The sequence below is a fragment of the Lates calcarifer genome, linkage group LG17 (genome assembly GCF_001640805.2).
Source record: "Lates calcarifer isolate ASB-BC8 linkage group LG17, TLL_Latcal_v3, whole genome shotgun sequence".
NCBI lineage: Eukaryota > Metazoa > Chordata > Actinopteri > Centropomidae > Lates > Lates calcarifer.
Window position 1 is genome coordinate 7286350 of NC_066849.1, and position 20896 is coordinate 7307245.

Sequence of the window (20896 nt, forward strand, 5' to 3'; positions counted from 1 at the left end):
ATTTTCTACAACTAACACAGAGCAGAGTTACCAGCGTGTCCACGGCAGAGAGCAGGAATGCAAGTTAAACCCAGCCACAATGTGCGGTGGACGCTAGGTGTCATACCTTCACCTCTCCTTTTCCTGGCTTGGTACAAAATGTAACGGCGCGCTTTGCAGTCGGTTTTGACTGCTGCTGTGGCGCCATGGTGTTGACAGAAGACGAAGCCCGACTTTAACACAAAGTTCAGTCGAGCTGACTGTATCTGTGCGGCCTCCTCCTCAGACAACCACACTTCCACAGACAGGGAGAGTGCGACGTAATACCAGCGCGTCACAGACTCTCAGAGTAACATGCATCTTAACGATGTAGCCGGGTATACGTAAGCATGTAAGCAATACTGTTAATAAAGCATACACCAAGTTTCTGTCAGAGTGCACTATAAGCCAACATATGTTAAATCTAAATCTAAAGTGTTTTTGGACATATTGGATAATATTTTTATCTGCAGTTGTAGACGAGATAACGTCTGATGATAATTAAACTTAAATATTATCTAAGAACGTATACTGAGCGGTTTTCATGTTTTGGGAATTGCTTAAACTTCTGTACAGTCCGTTATTCATCCCTGGACCTCAGTTTGCAATCTGCTGATAAACCACTTATAAGTGATTAAATATTTAATTCAGCTAAGTGGAAACACAATAGAGAAAAAAATTAGTAGTGCTGCCATAGAAAACAGTATTCCTTTCAAGCCTTCAAATAATGAACAATCAGGATACATGTTCAAAAATAAAACAACTGTTTATTCAAAAACAGTTAAAATAGTGCGTATGTGATCTCTTTTATTAGAATAGCTCAAAAATGGTATTTTTATTTACACAAAGTCCAGGCACTTGAGAAAAGTCAGCAGACAGTCGAGCACATTCCATCATTTATGGCCAATGATATTATGTACAAAACAGGCTCGAGACGGAGTGAATTTTGCAGACGGCAGCTCCCAGAGGAGACAGCAAGAAGCCCAGCATAATGCTTCAGATGGATTACACATCACACAGGTCATGGGGGTCTCTGGGTAGCAGTCAGCTGCAGCTGGAAGGATCACTGGGGTGGATGGGTAATGGAGTTCTGAGCAGAAGGGGCTGTTATTTCACATTTGGGATAGCTGGAGGTTGCCTCCTGGAGAGAAGATCAGATCAATGCGTTTACTGTATGGTTCAATATATTTTACAACAATCTTATGTAAATCTCTAGGAAAATAACCATATGCCAACATTTAATATCTTTCCCAGAGAAAAAAGGTTTATCCACATGTCCTCTGCATGATTTCAAGAGGGTAATAGAGATAAAGTCTAATCCCTCATCATCATAATTCATAAGCCTATATATACCACAGTTAGGTCTACTTTAGGTTATGACACAGATCAGGACTTGAACTGAAGTTTAATTTATTCACATATTATTCCTAGATTACATTTAAAACACAGGCCTATGTCTCCACTGCAGCTATAAAACTGTGTTGGCCATTCAGTGAACACTTAAAAAAAAACCTAAGTCACCCCTGGATCATAGGCTTCTCATGAAAAATGTGAAAACTTGAAAAAACTATTACATGGTGGTAATTGGCAGTATTTGAAAGGAGAACATAGAGGAAACTGGTGAAGGAGGGTGAGGAAAAATTACTGGTAATTAGAGAGCTACTTACTACAGAATAAGTAGGAGAGGACAGAGGAGAGATATACAGCTTAGAATAAAAATCATCCAAATCTTGCCTACAGCGCTCCCTGCTCACACATTTCAATATATTAAAAAAAAAAAAAAAAAACTTTTATATGGTCAGATTTTTTGTCTTCATTACAGTGTTTGATATTTGATTGCTTAACATGTCAGGGCCTTTATCCAGTGTCAATAGACTTTACAAAAAATTAGAATAAATATGAATACAAGAGATAGAACTTATAGAAGTACCCTCATGTCCATGTACTGTATATCTATAGGGAAGACGGAGAGTGAGTAAAGAAAAGAGGCATAAGGTTGGTTGGAAAGAGACAGGAAAGGAAAGAGGGAGACTGTATGCGGGAAAGAACCTAAAGAACCATTGGAGAGCACAGAGGAAATGAGGCAGAGAGAAAAAGGAGAGACAGGCCAAAAGCAGGGGAGGAACCAGTGAAAGAGGAGAAGTGAAGAAATGTACAAGAAAAAGAAGTAGGGGGAAAAGGAAAAATAACGGTTATTGCATGAGGGAAACTGGGGAAGGCAATAAAACAAAATGCATGCTAGGAGAAAGAGGAAAAATGGGGGGATGAAGGACAGAGGGAAAGATGAAAACTTGACAGAGCGCTCAGCCTGTTGTCTCTGGCTCCAGTAGAAAGCTGCACAGAGAGAAGTCCTGTCTACTGAGGCTGATGGGAAAAAGAATATGAGAAACACATTTTCCAGCAGACCCCCACCCAGCTCAAATAACAATTCCCTCTACCCCTGTGCCTCTGTAGCGTAAGGTTTGATTGCATCTGTGTGAGTGCATATGCCATGTGTATGTGTGAGTGACAGATTGGAGGTCATCATAATATAACAGGTCAGATTTCAGGGCCTAATTGTCTGGTTTCAGAGTCACCTTGGCACAAAAGGACCACGGCTTGGTTGGCCAGTGAGCTGCTGAAGGCCATCAGCACTCTGGAAAGCGGTGGGTCTGGTGGGAGTGGGCACCCGAGGAACAGGTGGAGCATGACCACGAATCATTGGCCTGGCGCCGGTCAATGAGTTTTTAGGGAGTGTTGGACTAAGTGGAGAGGAGAACCTTAAAAGACAGTCATTGGAAGCACAGTTTTGTTTCCTGCATGCATCTATGCATCACTGTGGTCTAACAATGTGTGTGCATGTTTGTACCTGGAGGGTTGTATCCAGGAGGAGTCGACAGGTGGAGGCAGAGGGGTGGTGCAGGTAGAGGTGGAGATTTCTCCAATGACAGCGAGCGCCTCCTTCAGGGCAGCGTGTTTGCGAAGCACTTCCTCCCGGTGCCGCTGCTGCTCTGGTGACTCATCCATCAGCGCTGAGCATTCTCCCAGAGCGTAGAGCTGGGCCAGGAGCTCAGAGCTAATGAACTCCTTCACCTACGGAGAGGGATTATAAACAGCTGTGACAAGTCAAAATGTTAGACTTTGTAAAGTGATATTTTACTCTGAGTTGGGATTATGACTCTAGATTCTTAAAGGGATGTTGAAAATCATATTTTTTTTCTTTGGTTTCTCTTTTTCACGTCATTGGAAAATGCTCAAGTAGTGTTTCAAATGGAGAATACTTGCATGGTAGACAAAGGAATACAGATTCTAATTGCCAAGTTATGACAAAGATTAATGCAAAACAAAAGGTTTTAAACCAACAGAGAGAGAAAGAAGGTTTTCCTGGGGAGTGAGGGAGTTTACAGACAGAAAGTACAAACAAATAAACAGTTTAGAGTGTGGTCGAGATAGCTTACACTGTTGATAATAAGGTGCATAATAGTCTTTGGCATTAAGTCCCTGACAGTCTTATAGATGATGCTCATGTAGGAGTCAACCAGGTTACGAATGGTTTCCACCTGACGCTCCAGCTGGGGATCTGTGAAGTTTTCAGGTGATCCATTTCCCTGTCCATCCACCTGGGTGACACAGACAAGAGTTGGGAGAATCGCAACATACACTGTTAAGATTGTCCATTTGTTTCTAACCAGTGATGTATAGTGTGGTGTAATGTGCTGCAGGGACTTGCTGAGATAACACAGCTGGCAATTTCATGCTAATAGAGATGCTGTGTGAAGTGATGTGTATTGCCATATCTTGTCATCTATTTTGTGCTGGTGATGAGAAGAAGTATAGAGCCACAGTGATAGGAACATAGAGAGCAGAATAGAGGGAACACAGAAGAGGGAGGTAAAGAGGAATGGGCAGAAGAAAGAAAAGGGGGAGTGGGTGAGGGACGAGGAACTGCTGATTAGAAACAGACTAGAACACACACACATACACACATATTGTAGTGACATCATGGGCCAAGAATGCTGTGCTGAAGAGCCAACGACAGAGCGAGATGGAAGGGGTGGGGGACTTGCTTTTTCACTTTGGCAGGGGAAGAAAAGGGGGAACATGGAGAGAGAGGGGTACAGGGTTATGGCCAGGCTTTAAGGTTAGAAAAGGCAAAAAATGCATATGACAAAAAGGTGAGATGTAGACAGGTGCAGCTCCCCACAGCTAAGGTCAGGCTTGGGTTTAATTAGGTTGAATTAGGGGTCAGAGTACTAACAGTGACTTTCTCAGGGTAGACTCCGGCCCGTAGCAGAGAAGACTTCCAGCTGTCCAGCTCCTCCTGAGAGTTGCAGGCCAACTCCAGGCATTTGTAGTCCTTATACACGTTCCTGCAATTCATTGCAATATTGTCAGAAGACTCCAAAAGCTACACCTCTTCACCACTAATAACACTCTTTCCACAACACAGAGTAATAAACACAGAACCTTAAATAAATCAAGTTGTGGGGAGACTGACCCAGGGGTTATCTTACTTATGCCACAGAGACATACAGCACATACCAAAATCATCCACAGGTTGTAACAACAGCATACACAGTGTTGAGTGACCACATGCTGTATGACAAGCATTGTCCAAAATAGGAAGTCTGACCTTTTAGAAATGTTGTTATTGGTCTCTCTTATGGATTCAGTGTAGGTGAAGTAGACAGAGTTTTAGTCACAGTGTGTGGGATAATTTCAGCTGACCAACGATGTTTTCAGTCATTTATAGCTGCATGCTGGCTGCTAATTCGTACCATGTTCACTTCCAGTGGAAACAAAACAAGTCTGCACATCTTGTGGGAAGAAGTTACTTCCTAGTCTTACGAAAAAAGTGTCTCCTGCAGAACACTGTCAGCCTCAGTCACATGCTCTATCATTCAATAATTATAATTATCACTTAAGACCTGTTACTTTTAAGATGAAGCCAGTTGCCTATTATGAGTTAGTGTACGGTGTATTTAAAATAGGACATCAGAGCAAAAAAAATTACTAAGACCAAATGGATCGTTTTGCTGTTTGTGTTCTAATTTCTCAACCACCCCCCAAGTCAAACGTTAATGGAACAAGGCTGCCTTGAAACCATTAAAAACATTCCTTATCATAAAACTGACAACATAATAAGTTGTAGTTCTAGATTTAGTGTAATTCAACCCTCAGACAAATACAACTCACCTGCACTGCTACACACAACTACTAAAAAATTCTTATGTCTCTTTTCTTGTAGTTGCATAAAATAATGATCAAGTGTAAATATTGCTATAAATGATATGTCAAATAAAATGTAATCTGATTAATTATTTCAAAACTTCCATGCCTCTTTGTTCAGTCCCTTGTGTTGATAAGTTTATATGTGATTTACGCTATAAGACAATCTTTAACTTTGGGGGGGGGGCTAAAATTAAAAACTAAATTATTAATAGTGCAATTGTCACAGCCTGGTCCAATGCACTGTGTGTAGACCTATTTAAGTGGTGCACTGGCTGACCTGTGTCCTATTCCCACATCTTGTGTAAATGACTTGATACAGGGGTGACACGGGTCACTGGGCCTCGTGCAAACCCTCATGGGTCTGGCCTGTGCTGGGAAACACAGATTGAAAACAGGTCCTTGATGGAAAAAAAGGTTTAACAGACTGGGCCAGTCTCCCCAAAATTTAGTATGTTAGGAGTATATTATATGATCCAAAGGAATGTAAAGAAAGAATAGTCCACTTACAAATGCTACGCACATGAAAATTCAGGCACTTTCAACTAGGCAGATACTCACACACCTAAAGACACACATGCGCATTTACAAAATAAAACAGTTTCATTTATTTCTCTCCAACTGCTGTGCTTGACGTGACCTCCCTCTCTGCAACTAATCCCCTCATCTCCATCATCTATTTTTTCCACTGTTATTTATTCTATCTTTTATCTCTCTTTCCTCTTCACACCATCATACCATATCTGTGCTTTGGCTGTGTAGGCAGCACAGCAAAGCAAAAGACAACCCAAGCAAAAGATCTGGAGCAGGCTGTGGCCCATCTGTTAAACATTTTTCTTTAATCACTCAGTTGTTTCTTTCCTCCTTTTGTTGTTCCCTTCTCACATTCAGAACACATAGCAATTAACCTCAAATATGTGAAACCTTTGTGTGTGTGAGAATGAGAGACAACAGAAAAGGAGAGAGAAAACAGACAGACTGCAGTAACAGAGAGCTGTACAGAAAGAAAGAGGCTCAAGCTCAGTTTGTGAGCTTATGGCTGGGCTAGGATGGGTGAGGCTAATAAGTCGGGGCGTGGTGGCTAACAGACAGGGAGCCAGGCCAAAGATGACAATACTAGAGTGCTATTACTCTAAGATCAGGACACTAACATTTGTATACACCAGTGAGCACACATTAGAATTGTTCTCTGTGCTGATTTATCACTAACATCGTTCATTTTTTTCTTGTCCCCTCTGCTATCCTCTCCCCATCTTATAACCAATGTGAGTTTTTTCACTCATCTTGAGGAATTTCTGCAGAGCCCTGACTGCTTTAGATTTGAAGAGTTTCCTGAGGTTTTTGATTACTGTCAGACAGGGACAAAACCACTGCAATGTCTGCCACACACACACACACACAGAGTCACACACACACATGCAAATACAGAAAGAGCAACAGAGTGAGGGCGCAGGGAAGGGGGGGGGGGGGGGGCGCCATAGGACAGACTTTGACACATTCCTGGCCGATGGCTCTGATACTCTCTCTCCTGCTCTCTTTCTCCTCTCAGCCCTTCCAGTTCTTCTCTCTCCCTCCTTTTTGTGGTGAGTCGAGCAATTCTTTCCAAACAAGAGCAGCCTCATCTCTGATCCAAGCTCTCTGGCTTTGATTAGCTGTTTAATGAGCCTGCCGTCGGTATGCTGTGGTCTATACACACACACATTGGCAAAGGCACGTACACACATGTGCACTCACACACATGCAACACACAGATCCAGTTTGTGTGTCTGAATGCAGCATAGCACAGAATTATAAACAAAGCCCACATGGTCTGGTACAATCAGCCAGGCTTTGGGTCTGCTCCAGCTCCTAAACACACTCTCTCTCTCTTTCTCTTATGCTCTCTCTTTGTCTCTCTGTCTTTCTCAATCTGTTTCACACACATAAACCCAGCAAACTCAAACCCTGCCCTGCCCTCAACAGCCTGGCATATACTCTGAGACAAAAAAAAAAAAAAAAATCTACACCCACTTTAGTACCCACTGGATATCCTTTCAGTTCCGGTGGCAAAGTTGAGAGGAAGAGGTCAAAGGAAGGGCAAAACAACGCTCTGACATCTCCTCCCTTTCCTCCTCCAAAGTGTCCACCCTTGTAAAATATCACTGCAACTTAGCAAGCAGGTGACAAGAACACAACTCCCTTTTCTGCTCACGCACTCACTCACTCACCAAACATGCACATACACAAACACAGGCCTCCAGCCACACACACACTCACACACACAAACCTTGATTCTGTGTTGAAGACAGCAAAGACAAATTTGCTGGACATGAAGCCCTTCTCCACATCTCTGAGCTTTAAGTTGTCCAGAGGAAGCATATACTTCTTCTCCTTCTCCTGGAAAAGATAGAATACAGAGAGATAAAGTTTGACAGAGGTATGCAGAGTAAAATATGGTATCACAGAGAGGAACACACAGGTGTTGATAGCAAAAAACAACAGACTGAAAACAGCTCACTTGGGGGCTTTAGCTAAAATAGTTGCGTGTCTGGTAGTAAATATTTTTCAGCCTGCGTCTAGAGAGGAAAGAGGGGCCAAGAGACTTGAACTGCAAGAGGAAAAGTGTCAGACAGAGAGGCGAACGGGAGATGTGGAACACTGTGCAAGCCGAGCATCCGAGTTCATATCAGATGATGAGTCTGCCTGTCAGACTGACTCACATTAACAACCCACTAACTAGTGAAAGAGAGACAGTAAAAGAGAGAGAGAGAAGGGGAAAGAGATGCCATAAGTCTATAGTCTGTCATCACCATGGGGACTTATGAATGACAGAAAACAGTTGGAGGAGTGGAATGGCCAGAGTGAGGAGAACCAGACAGTATGGAGGCAGGGTACAGAGAACTGAAGCAGGGAGGGAGGGAATGAGAGAAGGAGTATGAAAAAAAGAGGGAGAGAGGCCGGGCCCACATGTGAAAGTCATTACTCAGACTCAAGCTCTAACACAACATTTCTCCTAAAGTGAAACCCTTCCCCCTCATCTCTCTTCCCTGGACTGCTCCCTCTTGCTAACCTTTGAGAAGGGGGCTTCCAAAAGTTTGGTGATAAGAGCAGCCACAGATGAGGTAAAGAGAGGATAAAAATGAAAAAGAAAGGTGACTTCCATAGAAAAGCGGGCCTGCCAAAGAGGGTGTCCTAAAAATCCTGGATCTTGTCTGTGTGTGTGGATGCACGTGTGTGCGCCTGCGTCAGAGCACGTGCACACATGTGGTATGAGATGTGAGTGTGCTGGTAGTACATTTCCCTCTCTCAGTGCTCCCCTGAACCCTACGACTCTCTTCCTTCGTTCCTCTTTCCTTTTTTCCAAAGGGGCCCACTTCCTGTAACAGAGGCTGAAAAAAAATGACAGAACGCGATTGGCGCCCATAGAGCAACATCTGGGATCGCTTTAGACATAGGGGGAGGAGACTGGAGAGAGTATAGGGTGTTCTGATGGGGTAGAAATAGAAAGTAGAGATGAGGAAGAGAGGAAGAGGAGGGATAGAGGTGGATAGAAGGATAGAAGGAGGTAAAGTTTGCTAAAGTAGATGAGGAAGAGTTGAGGAACATAGAGAGTAGGAGAGAGTGTGCAAGAGTGGGGAGAAACTGCAGACCACTCCAAAGTTGATTCCCCATGGGTCCCATCAACCCATATATGGCTGCTAAGTTCCTCCCTAAATCTCTCTCCTTCTCTCACTCCCCTTATTTCCTTATGCCTTCCCCGAGTGAACAGGCAGATCCCTAGCTGAATGAGTGAATGTGCCACGTCAAGACTGGATACTACGCCGGGACACAGCCCTGCGGACGCCCAGCTCAACATCCACGAACATCTCTGAAGGAGGAACACCCGTAGGAGTGGATGTCTGATGTGCATGTGAGACCCCTCACCCTGCGACACAGCACTGACACAGGATAAGAAAGACAAGAATAACAGGAGGAAACCTTTTGCTGATTCCCCGCCGCCGTGGGCAGGACTGCTAGCAAACAACCAGAGATGGGAAAAGGCGAGGCTGAGGAGAAAGTGAGAAAGGGTCCTGCTCCGTCATCCCAGTGTTCAGACTACCTGTTCAGGATCTTACTGGTGTACAGTAGTCTGCACATTGGTTAGACTGTGCAAGGAAGTGCCTCCGCAGCAAGATTCAGGACAACATGAAAACCTGCATGTATTCTGTGCTGACGCGAATATAGTCTACTATTCTCTGATGTTTCTTGCTTGCAGATGTGTAGATGCCTTTAAATGTGCATACACTATCACCAGCTTTCATCTCTTCAAATACAGTGATCGACTCTATACTAAGTTACAAATTGTGTCATCCATTTTGTAGCATTTATCAGCTTGAATTAAGTGTCTTCGTTAACAGCGGGTGATACATAGTTTCAAGGCAGAGAAATTTACATACAGTACATTCAAACCAGGAAACTAGACCTTATGACTGACTGTAGTTTTACCAATATTTAAAGCAGAAACTCTAAAAACTAGCTGATTAATTGAGCTTCTTCACACACATTCACTGTAGAGAAGCTCTACACTAAGTGATTTTTTTTCCCTGCAGAGAGTGCCTCACGTATGTTGAGTTCCTGCATGTGTATTTGTGTGGCAATATGATAACTCTCGTATTCACAGACATCATGGCACTGCTTTGTATATATGTGTGTGTGTGTGTGTGTGTGTGTGTGTGTGTGTGTTTCATATTCCCACTGGTGTCAGCGTGGTTGTGAAGGATCATACATCAGGAGCTGTGGTGTCTGAAGCTCTGTCTCCTCTTCCTACAGACTAATGGATTTGAGATACGGAACAGGCCTCACACAAAACACACACACACACACACACACACACACACACACACACACACACACACACACATACACATACAGAGCATGCAGATTAAGTGTATAGGCATGAACCGTCTGTTTTTCTTCAGGCTCCCTGGTGGAGCCCTGGCAGTCGAGGGGTGAAGGAATGTATGTCTGTTCAGTGTGCTGTGGAGATTAAACTGTGAATTATTATGCTGAACTCTCAATATGAGGTCAATGCAGGGTACAAATGTTGTAGTGCACAGGAGGAAGATGGACTGTACAGACTTAAAGAGGTTAAAAAAACTGGTGTATAGAAGCAATCCACACAAGGATGGAGAGAGGAGGTCGGGAGGGGAGTTGATGGGGGTGGAGTGGGGGAGAGGGGTATTTGTGAGAGAGCCTGTGGAGGAGTTGAGAGGAGAGGGGGGAGTCAAAGGGGGAGGTCTGCAGTGTAGAAACAGCCATGTGGGATTTCTCTGGGCAGATCTTGGAAGCTGGTGTTTGGACAAAGCTTCAGATTTTCCAGCCAGGAATGTGCACAGTCCCAGGGAGACTGCCAACCACAGAAAGGGGAGAGAGACAGAGAAAGAGGGGAGACAGAGAGAGAGAGATAGAGAAAGAAAGAAACAGACAGAGAGAGGGAGAGAAAGGAGGAAGAAAAAGCAACAGAGGTAAAGAAAGAGAAAATAAAGGGGAGGAGGGCAGCAGTCGCAGAAAAAAGAAATGTCTGTGGAGGTAGTGTGGGCGGGGAGAGGGAGAGCGGGAACTGCAAGAGAGAAGCAGCAGAAGCTTGGCTTGTGTGACTCTGCGTGCGTGTGTGTTTGCACAAACACAGATGCATGTGAAAAGGCTGTAGATGTGATCTTCTGTGATAATATGGGTGACTGACAATGCACTCAGGCCTTCCAAACACATAAACAGCTGATAAGTCTTCCAAGGTAGTATGAAATGACAAGTTCCACCGATCCAAAATTAACTGAGAAGATTTATATTTTCATACTAGCTTTCATCCTCGTAGTGAAACATACTGTGTCTCATCGTTGATCCGCAGACCGCCAGAGTTTGTTTCTCTGATGTGGTCACCAGATATTTGCGTGGCTGTCTTTGTATTATCTGTCACAGATGTGCTACGTCTGTGCGTCTGTGTGAGTTGATTTGTAAATGCTTAGTAAATGGATGACAGCGAGAGGAAACCTATAACACTGTGAGTGTACAATATGCATGCCTGGGGCTGTGTCTGGGAACACAGTGTTCAAGCAGTGCAGTGTTTATCTGAAAAGTGACCATGTGTCTGTCTGAGAGAGTGTATATTTTTCTCCACTATTTGCATGCCAGTTTGTTTACATCAGAGTCCGCATGTGTACTGTATACTGTATATACAAGTCTGTCCACTGTGTGTGTTGGTGCGTGCATGTGTGTGTCTTAGTTTGGCTTGGGGCAGCTCCAGCTGTGTCAGAGTGAGCCGCTCCAAATGCCTGAACTCCCAGAAGAGGAAGAAAAGGGGGAGCAAAGGGAAGAGTGAGGGGAGAGTGGGGCGAATGGGGAGGGGGGCTTCAGAGGAATGAATGGGGGAAATGGAAAGGCTCAGTTGCAGGTCCAGGTGGCAGCAAAGAATTGCAAAGAAAACAGCGAAACAGGGTTAAAGACGCTCTCTTAGTTACACATTTAATGGTGTCATATGTCACAAAGCTTCCATAAAGGTGGTCTGTCTGTTTAGTTTTAGCCACAAAATGGCCTTCAAACCATTTCAATGTGGATACCAGAACAATAGCTTATTTGTAAAAGCATTCTACATAGTGTTTCTACCAACCACTAAATTATATCTGTCAAACAATACACAACTCAGATTCATCTACAACAGCATTGTCTACAGTGTTTTCATCCACATGTGAATGTTTACAGGTGCTTATTTGTATCCATGTACAACTGCTGTGATGTGCTCTCCTCCTCTGATCTCATTTCCTCTACTCTGTCCTTCCCTCTCCCCGTGACATCAGCTGTGACAGGATAAGACTGTTGTGGTGTGTCTGCCTGTCTACACTTGCTGTGCAGACCTTCTGCTCCTGTACAGCAGGCACAGACAGGCAGACAGATGGCAGCCCCACTGACATCAGAACAGAATGCCACTTCTGCTTACTTCAGTAAAACTGGATGGCTTTATTCAAACTGTGATAACAATATGAAGAGACAAAAGATTTTCCTTTCTACTTAATTATCTGTCAACTTCACATTTACCATGCTGTTTCAAGATGAAGTATGTGTCAATAAATTTGTGACAACTCAAGCGTACTGCTGTGTTCTGACTATTTCTTTAGGACATGAAATGTCAGTCTACTTTATAACTCATCTTATTGTAATCTACTTGTTTAAAAGCATGATGAACATAAAGGGAATTCAACTAATGTGAGGGCCTCACCTCATCATCCCTGAACCATGACAGGCTCTCTGCAGTGAGAATAAACCAGTACTCCTTGGCCCCACCTTTCATGATGCCGATGTTGCTGATGGTCAGCCAGCCCTTGCGTATGACCTGCACAACAGCCAAGGATAAGGAGCTCAGATAACTGGACTGACAGCATCATCACAGTGGCATTAAGAAGACAAGTTTATGAAAAATAAACTCCTATGAATGTGTGCAAAGCAGGTCACATGATGAGGGACCCCTCAGATGGAAATAAGAGTAAAAGTCAGAAACAATTGACACTGGAAGAAAAAACAAAATTTATGCAAGTTAGATTAAATATATGGCATAGAATATGCAGCCATGGGGCAATCACCAAAACTGACCACCAGTGGACATAACTGGTCAAACAGAAGACTAGAAAAGGCAGTAAACATAGCAACAGGAGTAACCAATAAGACGAATAAGAGTACAGAAGGTATGAAATGACATAAAGATACCAAGAAATGATATGTGCATCCTGCAGAGTAAGAAAGTATCAACATCTGCTCATATTTATGGAGCAGGCGAATTGCAGGGGGTAAAGGTCATTAGGCTGAGACATAACATAACAATGTAAATAGTAACTGAGAGGGAAAGAGTTTAAAACATTAGCAGTGCATCAGTTGCAGATGATGAAAGCCATGATTAATATAGAGGCAGCAGTGAGTGAGTAGGGTTAAAGACATTGGTCTCCTACTATTAGACTTGAGGGAGTGGCCACACCCTGGAGAAAAAAACAGGAGATGAAGGCGTAAAATTAAGATGGAGTACATTTTAGGGGTCATTAGGGGTTTATATTACGTTTTTTGGGGATGACACTGACATTAATCATTAAATAGTTAGCTACTATCAGAGCAACATGTGAGATTGTGTAAATACTACACAACATTTTTTTAATTTCTTAAAGCTATGATTCTAATGTACTGCTGTTCTACTAATATGATCATCGTGTATCAAGGTTACTGACTAAACACAATTATACTGGGATTGTGCTTTTAATTATCCTTGCCTTCAAATGTGTCACATAAATATTATGTTAAACATGAATCATATCATACTGAGACAAAAAAACTGACTCATTTTTGCTTGACTGCATTCCTGTGAAAAGCCAAGATCAACTCTGGTTGCATGATTGGACCCAAAATCCCCCTCAGTAAAATGTGAACAACACAAAATCTCCCATTTATCTGCAGCAATGAATGCTGATTAATACTGATTAATGGATAACACATGGGACAGTGACGTCACTGAAAAAAAAAATTCAAGATGGATGGGAAAGGTTTAGTCCATAGCCGTGCATGCTCAAAAATTTTGCACCACAGAGACTCAATATCAACAAAATATCATTTTTGGGTGTTTACACCTGCATTTATCATTATCTAAGAGAAAAACATAATCATGCACAAATATGCTTGTGTTTGTTTTTCTTAAAAACGACAAAGACAATTCTGGATGAAAGACTGGTTATAGAGGACTAAAAGTGAATAGCGTGTGTTTATGATATGAGATTCTGGGATATCATTGGGTTGTTTAGTTGGAAGTTAAACCTTCTGGTGACACTACTGCAGATCAAAAGTCACTTGGACACATCCTCTAGGGATCATGTCACTCAATCGAAAGGCAAATCATAATGTAGTTGTCGAGACCTTTCACTCTTACTTAAGTGCTGGAGTGATGGACCCTTGTGACCTGAGACAACTTCTGTTATGATTTGGCACTATATAAATAAAACTGACTTTACTTGAAAGTCTCACCTGGTTTCCTGCAACAACCGTCTTATTGCTCTGGTTGTTGTGCGTCGGCTGGGCGCTGAGAGGGGTGAAGAGAACATTTATTGACTCTGGTAGTGTGCCACAATTTTATAGTTCATTAAAGTAAAAAAAATGATGAAGTTACTTACTTAGTGAAGCCAATGAAGTCTTCATGCTTGGTATTTATGTAGGCAAGCTGAATGTCGATGAGTAACAAGACCTGAACAGAGCAGACATATATTAACTAAAGAAGCAGAACCACACAAAACCTAATAATTCAGTAGTTATGTTAAACTGATGTGATGTGAATGTAATGTGCAAATGTTTCTGACCTGATCTCTGCATTTACTCTCTTGTTCACGGATTTCAGCGGTTACAATCCTCTCTGTCTCATCTCGCAGTTTGGGAAAGGAACTGAGCTATAAAGAGAAAAAACAGGCCTGAAAACAGTGAAAAAACCCTGAAATGTATAATACATCATGCAAATACATGACACACACACACACTGTTTTTTTTACCTTGTTGATACACTGGTACACTGTATTGATAAGCTCTTGACTGACCATGTCAATAAATTTAATACATGGCCCCTTTAGCCTTGATATTTCTTTCTTCACTATGGCTTCAAAAGCCATGTCAGGGGTGAACAGACCTGTCCTATAGGGGGGCAAGTGGAGGAAAAGAAGAAAACACAAAAAAGAAAAGGTAGATCAGCTGCAGTGAACAAAAAACACTGAATGATGTGAAAGCTTGTGACATTTATGAATGCTACATTATACCTGACACCGTGGATGTTTCTGATGGCGTAGTTTATCTCCCGCCGCATCTTCCTCTCATCAGACTCAATCTGCAGAAAAACACAGTACATTATTAGTCAGAGTTGAGCACTTGGCTGAGCAGCATTACAACTTAGCGTCACAGATATTAATACATGCGCAGTATTCACAAAGCCACTATATGACAAGTGATATATATGTGCAAAGATCATCATACACAGAATCACACACACACCTTGACCAGTTCATAGGGGAAATACTCATGGAAGATTCGATTGATTCTGGCACCTCCTGACAGATTAACAGTGTCTACTTTGTCACCTGAGCCCTCAATCAGCTTCTCAAAGTCAACAGCCAAGTGCTGAACTAACCTGGAGGACCAAAAGACACAAACCAGGAGAAACACACATATAAACATTGACATATAAATCAATTAAAAGAGAATAAATGGGCACACGTGCATACACAGATTGAGTGGCTGACTGACTGTAGTAGTGTCTTAGTCCTGCGTGCAGGGTCATCAGGACTATACTGTCTGTACTGCTCAGCCTCTTTGTTCAAAGACAGGAGCTGGCTCTGCAGATGACTACGGAAGGCTGGCAAAGTGTCCCGGATGTGGTTTGTCAGTTGCTGCAAACAAACATTATCAATAGCAATACATACATACAATGTATTTAATTCTCAATGTGTGTGTGCATTTTTAACCTGGTTGAGTGCTCTTTGTAAATATGGGGTGCCCATTCTTTCAGCCATGTGTTTATATGCTGGGTGGGACAGGAAGAACTTCTCCTCTGCAAGCAAAGCTGCTTTAATATCCTTTTTCCCATCAATGTCCTTCTGACTGCGGTTCACCACCCCTATGTAACCTGAAGGAGGAGATGAGAAGGGAAATGAAGAGCATCGTGATCATTGTGAGGAAGACAATGTGCAACAAGAAAAAAGAACAATCAAGGAATCTGATGTAAGACAGATTCAACTTGCATTTTCTGACGTGTCCTTGGGAACTCATCCCAGACCACCATTTGTTCCATTACGGCTGTGGCATACAAGCAGGAAATTAGTGTGTTTGTACAACAGCAGAGCATGTGGTATGAAGCGGGCCAAATCCCCTATTTAGTATAGTAATAGATGTAATAACACCAGGCTCCATATCTAATGCTTCAGCTCTATGCTGCAACTAGGGCAGTTCTTTCAGAGGGCTTCCATGGCTAATGCATTAGCACTGTAAGAGAAGCATGAAGGAGCCAGCACCTGGTGGTGCTTTACCCAGTCTGTGCACTGCTCCAGGAGCCTGCTTGCCTTTTGTCCCTGCCTCTCTCTCTCACACACACAAAGTGCAAACTTGTATTAGCCATCAGGCAGGCTGGTACCTACCAATCATCCTTCTCGGCCCCCACACTTCTGGCTGTTACACAAACTAATGCAGCTAATAATACGATCTCTGGGCTCCAGTGCCCCTGTGACCCTTAACAGATAAGCAGTATAGATAATGGATGAATGGATGGATAATACAATCTCTTCGCTTGTATACACACACACGAAAAAATGCACACTAAAAGCCATACACACACACACGCACACACACACTAAATGGCACTACTGTGGTGTCATATTAAGTGTATAACCATCTTTGTTCTTGGCTGAGACCCAGCCTCTGGTTGGTGATAACAGACACATTCATAATGCTGGTTCACTCCACAGAAGCTCCTGTGTCTAGATTGCAGCTAGATGGCTCAACACACATAGCACACATGCACATACCCACACATGCAAACAAATAAGCAGCACACCTCTGCGTAGAGGAAGCAACCTGTTCTCTAGTATTTCCCGGGCATCTGTTCCTTCATCCATCAGGTCCAGCTTAGTGATTACACCAATTGTGCGCTGGCCTAAAGGGGAAATGAGAAAGAGACATATGAACAATATATAACAACACAATGTTGTTTCAATGTAATATCGTAAAAATAAAATCACTTAAGGACACCTAGGTGTAGAGCTACATTCACAAGATATAACAACAGCCCAGAGACAATGCAAGTTTACTCCCCCACAAACACACACGTTACCCTGTGGGTCGACATCTTTGGCTAGTTTGAGAGCATCAGAGTTGGCCAGGTCAGTGTTGGCTGGTGTGACGGCCAGGATGAGACAGTTTTCCTTACAGATGTATTGCATGATCATGTCTCGTATCTGATACTCTATGTCTGCTGGCTGGTCTCCTACAGGCACCTTAGTGATGCCAGGCAGGTCCACAAGAGTCAGGTTTAACACTGCAAATGTAGATGTGCACATTGAGAGGAGTACAAATACAGAATCAGGTCACAGACATGTCAGAGAAATAGACCATATGTAAATGGATATGGGGAACATACACAAATACACACTGTGTTACCATGTGGTGAATGAATCCGTAGGTTGATGGGGACAGGAGAGATACCCTTATTGGATCCTGTGAGTCGGCATGTTTCTGTCTCTATCTCCTTTCTGATCTCATCAAAATCTGTGAACTTCTTTCCCTTACAATGTAGAAATTCACCATACTCTGGAAAGTCACACAACAAGCAGAAGAAGAAACATCTGTTAGACAACAGCAGATTATTTCTGTGATCATAATTTTGGGGGGCCTCTAGATTATCAGGCATTTACAGTGCATAAAAATGTTAGCTGTTTTTTGTTTTTAGCTTTTGTGGGTCAGGCCATAAGAAGTCAGTAGTAATACGGCAGGATTTAAAAAAAAAAAATGAGATTGTTTTTGAGATCATGAAAATGCTGTACAGCCTGTTACTTTGCTTCTCTGCAAAAGAGGCCAGAGGGCCAAAAACACGAGACACAATCTTTCTGTTCTGAACATAAGATGACAATTCCAGCACTGTCTCACTCGGTTCTTCTGAAATATCACACTGCCATCTGGTGGCAGCTTTACATAGCAGACTGACATTACATCAACTACATTTGTAATTAACAGTATGTTTTACCCACCCATGGTAGCACTAAGCAGCTGGAGGATTAAAGGTCGGCGAGTGACAATTCCTGAGCCCCGAGGAAGGAAGTCTCTGTTGGAGAAGAAAAACTGAACTGACCATGGACACACACTAACACACACACCCCCACAGGCAAACTGCCACTGGTAGTTGATATTGACGCATACTAGGGTCTTGGCCTGAAACATTAGCTTCACATCGGCCATTTTAATTACTTTACATATTGTACATGCACAGATAAGACCATTACACTAACACAGTATCATTTTTTTTATTAGACATTGGCATAATAAAGCATTGTAGGGACTAACAAGTTCCAACAATTTCCCTTAGTTGCCAAAGTATCCAAAATATCAGCAACTTGATCTGGAAGGTTGACATTTTTTTTCTTCAAACGATAAGCATCGAAGGCTAGAAGCTAAATGTAGTGTTGTAAAGAAACACAATGCAGCGGGTAAAAAAATAATCCTCCTCTTTCCGTTTAAAATCAGTTTCAGGAAGTTTGTTTTATTACATCCTGTCCCAGATCTAACAGCTGGCACAGTCCACCACAAAAGGGGTGTCATAACATAGTCATGGCTGAGACAAAGACCAGAGGTATGTGATATAATGTCAATACACACTCAGGAAAGCGATCACTTACAGCAACCTGGAAATGCTTCACATTATAGTCTGGATGGCCTACTGCTCTGGACAATACATAGGTGTCTTTCTGTTAACAGAGCTCCGCTGTCTCATCCATGGTTGTAGGAAACTAGGAAACTACTGACTTACTCACCAGCATTCCTTTCTGACAGGATGGAAATACTTACTTTCCTCATCACACAACAAACTGTCTCACTTGCATTTTAACTTTACCCAAAGAACCCTGTTATTCATGTGAGGGCCGCATTATTTTTAGAACCATGAAATCTATTAAAGGTCAGAATAAGAAAGAACTCAACAAAGCTCAGTTCAGCTCAGTTCTAGTTAATGGAGTGTTGCTTCCTCTACATTTCAAGAGCCATGTTAATCACAAGCCTTGTCTAAACACCTACAGGGCCTATCTGTGAGATAAGCTGCTGCACTGGCTTCCATTGCACAGACATTGCCACCTCTGGCATCCACCACTTCAGACCAACAAATATAGCCATACCATTGGTGTTGGGTGGAGACCAATATTTGAACACATACTGATTTCAACATTGCATTATAATTGGTTACAGTAGTTGCCTGAAGTCCTGGTTTCAATTCAATGAAACACTGCGAATCTCTGTGAATGTCCCAGCACCTAAATCACAGTTACCACAGCTTGACTATTAGCATAATGAGCAAACAGCAGTATATCACAAATTCAGATTGTAATGAGTCCTAATTTACAGACATCAAGAATCACACTGATTTTTTACTGTTATTAATTTAGGGTTGAATTCACTATTCAAATTATATAATGGCCATTTTGGTTACTTTCAAATGGCACTGTCAGTTTATCAGTTGTGACCATAGACTGTATATATAAAGGCATATGCAGTGTATAGCTTTAACTAATGGATGTTAGAAAGACAGAATTTCAATTAGTAACTGAGGAGTTTATTAATGATTAGTAAATCATTTCCTTATGCTTGAAAGATCAGTTATAAACAATTAATGAGAACAATCAACTTTGTTGCAAGACTCTAAAAAGTACTTTAGGGAGGTGTTTGATATTTGTATTTTGTAATACTGCAGTTATAAATATTGGTAATCCATTGATGAAGTCTGATGAATCTTTCTTGCTCAAATCCAAGAACAGTCAAAGAGATTATACACAACTTGGAAAGCCAAAAGCTGATGAATAGCCTTTAAGTGATATATAAAGCACTGGTAAACTATTCACTAATGTTAATAAAAGCCATCATAAAACCTAGATAAAGGATGTTTTATCAGAAGTACTTGTTTTTCCACTATGTATAAAAATCATATCCACCAAGAGTAAGCACAGTTGAGAGGGATTGTGTAAGTTGAGCTTGCTCCTTGCAGCACAGTTCATGCAGAGTTCACTGTCTGTGGCTTACCTGCCCACAAAGTTTTCAAGGACGGAGCTCTTTCCTGCGCTCTGACCGCCCACCACAGCGATCTGCGGCAGGTGGAGGCTGCAGCTCTGTCCCACGCTGCTCAGGGCATCTTGAAGGCGGTTGACCAGCGGGATCAGCTCCTCCATCCCGCGGTTGCCCATCGCAACGGAGTAGCCGGCCAGGTTACCTGCTCAGCTCCTTTAAATCCGGTTTTACTCCGATTCTAGGCTACACCAGTCGACAGGGTGGTTACCATAGTAAATGGTTACTCATAATTATGTTATTTTCATTGTTGAGACGTACAAAACCTAAAAAGTAACACTCTATTCGAACGTCTGTCCCAACTTGTAAAGGTCCGCAACCTCCGCAGCCGTTAGTACGTTACCGTTAGTGCGTCTGGTAACGACGATTGAATTTGTACTCACGGTCCTGAAATCTCGGAAAATTGCTCGCTATGGACATTTTTGTTGTTTCAAAACTCCAAAAGGTCGCGATGTGTTGTTTCCCTTTAACTCTGGATACGGTTAAGGAGCTAGCTGGGCTGAGTTTGGTCCATGAACAGGGGGGAAAACATTCTACTTTGACAGCTAACGGAATCAACTTTGGTGCGCATGCGCGGTAATCAGCAACTTTAACTCGGTAACCCCCACATGTAGAAGACAGACAAACTTATTACCCAATTATCAAAGTACCCTGAGTTACCAGTCGCCAGGCAAGTAGTCACTCCTCCAGCCGACAGCTATTTAAAATCCCACATATCCAGAGTGGGCAGGGCTCCTCTATAGCCTTATAAACAGTGCAACTAGAACCAGAGTGTACGATTCATATACTGTAAATAACGCTGCTGCATTCTTTGGCAATGAGGGAGTGAGTG

General features: G+C 42.5%; 1 protein-coding gene across 7 annotated transcripts; it reads right to left on the reverse strand.

Annotated features, from left to right (window-relative positions):
• Positions 1-765: 765 nt before the first annotated feature.
• dnm3a (dynamin 3a) lies at positions 766-20856 on the reverse strand. Of its 7 annotated transcripts, none has more exons than XM_018670233.2 (22): positions 20699-20856; positions 20023-20250; positions 17988-18061; positions 17401-17550; positions 17075-17278; positions 16799-16897; positions 15714-15874; positions 15496-15638; positions 15244-15379; positions 15012-15079; positions 14751-14889; positions 14565-14651; positions 14382-14452; positions 14236-14290; positions 13179-13205; positions 12455-12568; positions 7493-7602; positions 4256-4367; positions 3456-3617; positions 2867-3090; positions 2595-2777; positions 766-1159 (listed from the first exon to the last, which is right to left on the reverse strand). In XM_018670233.2, the coding sequence occupies exons 2-22, from the start codon at positions 20181-20183 to the stop codon at positions 1126-1128; spliced, it is 2514 nt and encodes an 837-aa protein (XP_018525749.1). In that variant the 5' UTR covers positions 20184-20250; positions 20699-20856; the 3' UTR covers positions 766-1125. The 7 variants fall into 7 exon arrangements, with proteins under 7 accessions (XP_018525749.1, XP_018525750.1, XP_050933066.1 ...); XM_018670234.1 differs by lacking the exon at positions 20699-20856 and adding an exon at positions 20448-20687; XM_051077109.1 differs by lacking the exon at positions 20699-20856 and having other exon boundaries at positions 20023-20687.
• Between the last annotated feature and the right edge of the window lie 40 nt (positions 20857-20896).

Bases quoted from the DNA above. Each gene is read 5' to 3' on its own strand.
- dnm3a (XM_018670233.2), bottom strand. From the start codon at position 20,183: ATGGGCAACCGCGGGATGGAGGAGCTGATCCCGCTGGTCAACCGCCTT. The intron at 17,551-17,987 runs GTGGGTAAAACA...GTGACTTTCCAG, and splicing joins GCTGCTTAGTGCTACCATGG to AGTATGGTGAATTTCTACAT. The intron at 2,778-2,866 runs GTACAAACATGC...CTGTCTTTTAAG, and splicing joins TCCTGGATACAACCCTCCAG to GTTCTCCTCTCCACTTAGTC.